At 41.4% G+C, this 6,432-nt stretch overlaps 1 protein-coding gene across 1 annotated transcript; it reads right to left on the reverse strand.

Moving 5' to 3' along the window:
- Positions 1 to 492: 492 nt before the first annotated feature.
- On the reverse strand, positions 493 to 5,338 carry LOC139147792 (uncharacterized). Its single transcript, XM_070718992.1, has 2 exons — positions 5,087 to 5,338; positions 493 to 968 (listed from the first exon to the last, which is right to left on the reverse strand). The coding sequence occupies exons 1-2, from the start codon at positions 5,223 to 5,225 to the stop codon at positions 751 to 753; spliced, it is 357 nt and encodes a 118-aa protein (XP_070575093.1). The 5' UTR covers positions 5,226 to 5,338; the 3' UTR covers positions 493 to 750.
- Positions 5,339 to 6,432: the final 1,094 nt, after the last annotated feature.

Consider the following 6,432-nt stretch of genomic DNA (forward strand, 5'->3'; position numbering starts at 1 on the left):
AAACTCTGAAATTTCGAGTAAACCCCCCGCCAACCATGATGAATTTGATTAACCCCCCTCTCTAACTCAGAAATTTTGACTAACCCTCTGCCCCCCACCCTACTTAGAAAATTTACAAAATACATGTACAGCAATAGTAAAGACCTTTCAAATCCTTGTACATTGTGTACCCTGCTTGAATATTGTTGGTTATCTCATGACGGTAGAAAAAGGTGAAACCAACATAATGAAATTCAAAGTGACAACAAAATACAGATCTAAAAGCTTACTAATAGCTTACTTTTAGCTCTTCTAGGCTATTCAATTGCAAGCTATTGTGATTTTCACAGGACCTTATTAGCTGCTATTAGCCACCTCGAAGTAGGACCTGGCTTTCTTAATCGTTTTACTTCCCTATTCAAATGGAATGAATAAATGAACGAGTGAACGAAGGAATGAATGAATGTAATATAACTGACCATAAATATCAGTATAAACTAGGAAAATACAGACTGCATTTTGTAAGCAATTTTTATTCGCTAAATTGGGTCGTGACCATGTTGTTCGCTTGAGAAGGTTCAATGCCACTGTCAAATAAAGTCGATTATCGCTTCACCTACCGGAGGAGATTCAATGCAAAGATGATTCATTCTCAATTACATGACACGTCATATATGTAAAAAGCAAATCATGCTTTCTTTCAACTCACAAAGACTGATATGAAAAGACGACATCAACGGTACAGTCAGCTTGCTGCAATCACCGGCTGTCTTAGCACATACTATCGAGACATATTTCAAACACGCCATCAACTTTCTTCCAAATGAGAGTGTTGTGGTGGCCTGGAGTGGAACCATCGGCCATTTTGATTTCCATTCGGACCACCATGTAAGCCATCTCACCGTCAGGTGACACGTCAACGTGCAGGATTTCATAATTTGTCATCTTCATGCCTGATGCTTTGATTTCCTCACACCCTTTCAGCATCGCTGAAAATGACAACAAGAGATCAATTTTTTTAATGGGATATGTTTTACAAAATCGACGTAAAAGAATGTTGGGGAGAAAACATACTCTCAGATTCATGAACAACCTTAGACAACGGAAGCTAGAGATCCGGCAATAGGGTACTGCTTCGGCACAAGCTTTAACGGTGCGGCGAAGTACTTCTTTCCTAGAATGGTTTGTTTTTTTTCGGACAAGCAGACTCATCTCAGAATTATCAAAGGAAATGTAAAAGTTTCATCCACGTGATCACATACAGAGCGGATATGCATGTGTACATTTCATCAACATACATTTTGTTGTTTTCACTGTAAGAAGTTTACATTTCTGATGAATCAATTCGCGGCATTGCTCATGACATAAAGTCTATGTTGTTAACCCTTTGAGTAAGCTTACTGTTATTTTTCCTACAGTGTTTGATCAACATTTTTGGGAAAATCAGATAAATTTTTGGACCTGACAAAAATTGCCCGAGTTATATTTTAAAGAGGCAATAAAAATTTGACTTTGGCCCTAAAAAGGTTAAGGGAAATGGGCAAGATATTCAGTCTCAATGATAGAGCAAACACAATATTTCTGCTACCATTTTGTACCTTACACACACTCCCATACAGCCTCATGTCGCTCTTTGTCTGTATTTAGACGGGCTGCTTTCAGGTTTTAATTTAAATAGTTTAATTTAAAAATTATTAAAAAATGAAATTATCGTTGTTATTAAATGCATTGCACGTTAGACTACATTTATGGGCGCGGAAACGTCTGAACAAGTTCAATGAATCGATCATTGCTCAATCTGAGTATAATCGATGGGCCGCAGCCCGTCGTCAGTTAGTCTGACCCGTTGTCCCAACGCCCTCTACCGGGCTTGAAAACGGGTCAGGGAACCAGACTAGTTGTCAGTGAGGCTAGATGTAAGCGATCTGCTGTTATGTCACTCAATGACTGTCTCGACGTATGATGCTAGTGTTTCCTCTCAGTGTTATAACATCAGTGTTTTCTCTGCACGTTCATTGAAAGGGGCACTTTGTGCCCAATTCATCAAAATTAGGGGGCAGACTTGACATTTTAGGGGGCAGTGTTGATCTTGATTTCGCCTTCCTAGGAAGCGTTTCCCCAGTATTATTACGATCGTCACCAAGTTTAGTTGCGTCGTCTATTATCGCATTATCGCATATCGCACCCGTACTATCGTCGGCATTAGGCAAAAAAAAACCAAATTGTGCTGTTCCGATAACATGGTTTTCAAAAATAGGGTAGGTAGGTCGGCAGGAATTTTTCCCCAAAATATTTTTATTTTTGAATATGCATTTTTCAGGGGTTCAGGGCGGTCAAACACTGACCACATTTCCAGAAAAATGTATCATACATATCAAAGGGAAAAAAACCCATATATTAGACATCCTCGTTTAAGCAAAAATCAAATGCCAAGTAACGAACGCGTGATTTTACGGGGTTTTCTTTCTTTTTATACTTCCGTGTTTAAGTAGCTCTAAAAAGTTTAGGGTCGGCAGCTAAAAAATAGGGTAGGTCGGGTTATCGGAACAGCACAGTTTTATTTGTTCGGCCTTATGGTATTTGTCAGCTTGTGATGTGCTCGACTGCTCTCCGTCTTCTGTCGATTTGTCACCCACAGGTTTGCTTGACTCAGAATTTGACGTGTTTGTTCCAATGAAAATATGCGGTGATCAAATTTAACGATTGCGTTTCATTGCGATCGTACCTACACAATGCTAAAGCTGGAACTTTCCATGATTCCGTCATTGATATTATAGTGATATTCAAGTTCTGCTTTCAAAACTTTACCGCTATCAAAACACGAACATAAGACTGTGAACCGCAACCACGTCGTCGCCTATTCTATTGGATGCGTAGGCCTGCACTTCATGTCATGCACGACACTAGCTGTGATATCGCAGCGGTACCTGTGGCGTATCGGACGCGCTCGGGTCATTGGGGTCATCGCCACAGTCTGCGATGACCCCAATGACCCGAGCGCGTCCGATACGCCACAAGTACCGCTGCGATATCACAGCTAGCACGACACGAAAGCTGAATTACAGGCGATATTTTGTATTTTCCGAGGGAGTATTATGACTAGAAACAACAGCAAATTCACATGTCACTGCACTGTGCGCTAGGGTCACCATATAGGCCTATACACGTCTTTGCTTGTATTTGTCTTCAGCAATGGGGTCAATCGGGGCGCACTCAAGGTCTTGAAAAATCAATGCAACACTTTTGTGGTCGACATCAATGCCACTCTGAGACAATCTGGCGCCAAAACAGGCTGAAAGGAGCCTATGAAATTTGCATAAAAGTTCGTGTTAGAGAGCCTCGTTTTCGTTACGCTGACCGCCACTGCAGTGAGGGATAAAATACGGCGAAAGGGTGGTCTTTAAATATCGACGTGCAGCAAAACGTACAATAGCTAGAACTATAATTTTTGCTTTCAGTTGTAGCATACATACTAATGATCTGTTTTCCTCGGGTAAACTCACAAAAGTTGAGAAGATTTTATTTAAATCGCTACAAAGTGGGTGGCGAGGTCGACCCGCCAAATGCGGAAGTAAACTTCACCTTTTTCGTAAAACAGCTCGATAATGACCTTAGAGGTCTTAAGCCAAGCCGAAATTTCAGAAAATATTCATTTAACTATATCAACATTTGGTGAAATTTTCATGACCGTGCGACCATGGACATGTATTTGCGGCAGTGTTGAATGTTGGCATGCAGTTACCATATCGCTGTATACGTAGATCTCGAGGGTCTATGAGTATACGAACACCCGTTACGCTACGTACACTCCACGCTGTTTACCGCGACCAAACCACTTGTCGTTCACACGGCGCGGGTGTTACACGATTAATCTTTCATTTTTTTCAAAGTTTACTCCTATAATCTCGGGTCACTGATGTTATATATAAATAAAGTATTTAATTAATGTCACATTATGACCATCAATACTTAAAAAAATTTTTGCTAGTTACATGAGTTATAAAATGTGCCAGTCTAGTTCGAGCACGCACGGTAATGCTAGCAGGGATGGCCGCAACGCGCAGCTGTTTACCGGCAATCATTCTAGCCGCATCTATATTCAAGTACTCGTGTGCGGGATACAGAGTAGCCGTATTTATCCACGGAGATTTTTTGCAGTCGATGTTATTTCCTACAGTTTTTGTATGCTTGCTAGCTACTAGAATGCGAAAACGGAAAAAATCACTCCTAAACGAAACAGCACTGCTAGTCAGTACGACGGCTGTCTACCACTATACTACGTGTACGGCCGCAGACAGTGATAAACGTAGCCCTTCTGTCACCGTAGTGTTTTTTTCCATTTGCACTGTCCACGACTTTACCGAGAAGCCAGCCAGGCGATTGTGTTGGCCAGTGAGGTAACACAAGCTTGCAGTCTTTCTTCCTCGTCACAATCATTGAAAACATAAACAGAACCGAAAAAATCTGCCAAGTTAGCCGGTGAGGACCGAGAAAGAGCTGAAAGAGTTTACCTGTACACTCACGCTGCGCTGTAGGTCGCCATGTTAGATTTAACACATGAACGTCGCTGCATAGTCAACTTCAACGAGACTTATTTCAAAAACGGAGGCTTAAGCCACTGAGATTTTTTCAGATCGTATGGACCTACTCAAGATACGTCCCCTCCCTACTTCTCATGGAAATTTGACTTTGGATATGCTTTTGCGGCAGTGTTTAGTGAACGGCATTTTCGGTCGCTCGAAAACCATGAAAATAAGGCTAACGCAAAAACGAATCGATGAAACCCCATAAAAAATCATCGGCGAACACTAACTAAGAGTACAATTCAGCCGCTAACTGGAAACAGGACGGATGCTAAACGAAGGCTGAGATATCTGCGGATAAAATTCTGGCGAAAAATGCCATAACCGTCACTCACTGGCTAGAGGGCGCTGTTCGAATTTGAACTAAATCCCTAATTATGCATGCAAATGAAGTACCCTCCTTTCAGACTGCAAAACAGGCCTTTAAATCTGGCATTTGTTATACAACGTCTGAAATGATATTAAAATGAAATGTGTGCGACTCACGTATGGTATAGAAAACCGTCGATGGTTCTGATACTCACCGTCACGTCCAACTTCTACGGGCTTTCCTGACTGCACCGCCTTGCAGTCTGTGGTGTACATGGAAACCACAGTTTTGAAGTCACCAGCGTTGAAAGTATCAATCATTTTTGTGAATCTTGCCTTCAGCTCGGCTGCCATTTTCGATTTCTTAATTGCGCTGCAGAGACGGTGTACGCCAAAGACAGAATGGTAACAAACTGTGGACGCGAAAACGTTGAATGGGGATGTCGAGTAACTGGCCGAGTCAGAGTATATGAACGAACACGCCTCCAATATTTACAGAGGGTTTTCGGTCACAAATAATAGAGGGGCATATATTGCGCAAGGTAAAACATTATCGTAAGAGGTTCCATGACACAATAAAACGTATTTGAGGTACTGTAATAATGCTTCATTCAATGGCGAATTTCATTTGATCTTGATATCAAGTTGCAATAGCTAAACGTCAGTGATGTCGTCACCAAACACAATGAACCCTGCAAAAGGTTTTCGCGACCTCAACACAATGTAAGACAATGAACCTTTAAGGCAGTACTTTATCACGTCGACGGACTGCTCAAATTGTTTTCAGGCATACAACTTTCGATTTTCAAATTCAGAACTGAAGTGACGAATTTAAAGTAATTTGCAACGTTTGCGAAGAAAGAAAATCCTACACAATGTTTATTGATCAATTCAAGTTCATAATCAGCCGAGAAGTTGACAATACGACACCTTTGAATTAAGCTGCGTTTATCTTTAAATATCTGTGCACTGAGAGAGAGAGAGAGAGAGAGAGAGAGAGAGAGAGAGAGAGAGAGAGAGAGAGAGAGAGAGAGAGAGAGAGAGAGAGAGAGAGAGAGAGAGAGAGAGGGAGTGTCTCTTTGCAATCAGAGATGAAACAAACCTTCGTTTGCATCGCAGAAATATCTTCAGGCGGTATGTCGTCTTTAAAGGCCAGGGACTTGATCCCCGGGATCAAGTTTGTTGTAGTCTTTAAGAGAATTATGGAGTACCATAGCCTTTTGTTTTCCATCGAAATTGTACTCTAATAAGTAGATTTCCCTGCGAGACAATCTAACGCCAGCACAGGCCTTTAACGTGGACCGCTTACACCGGACGGCTATTTATCACCCTGCGGGCCTGCAAAGTTTACTCCACGGGAAGTTCTGGTCAGAGGCTAGAGAATATGTATTTCAGATTTAACAGCTATAGGTGGTGCAGTCACTTTATTATTGGCACTAGACCCGTGTTCACGGATGTAGTGATAGAGAAATGCTAACTTTTGGAATTCCACTGCAAGAAGGACATATTCTAAGTCATATTCTATTCACGTGACAATTGGAATTGAAATAAATCGTGTAAC

The sequence above is a fragment of the Ptychodera flava genome, chromosome 13, assembly GCF_041260155.1.
Source record: "Ptychodera flava strain L36383 chromosome 13, AS_Pfla_20210202, whole genome shotgun sequence".
Lineage (NCBI taxonomy): Eukaryota > Metazoa > Hemichordata > Enteropneusta > Ptychoderidae > Ptychodera > Ptychodera flava.

What these genes read in the sequence shown, in the direction of transcription:
- LOC139147792 (XM_070718992.1), bottom strand. Translation starts at nt 5,225, where the DNA reads ATGGCAGCCGAGCTGAAGGCAAGATTCACAAAAATGATTGATACTTTC. An exon ending in CGTAGAAGTTGGACGTGACG is followed by an intron (nt 969 to 5,086) that starts GTGAGTATCAGA and finishes TGTCATTTTCAG; the next exon opens with CGATGCTGAAAGGGTGTGAG.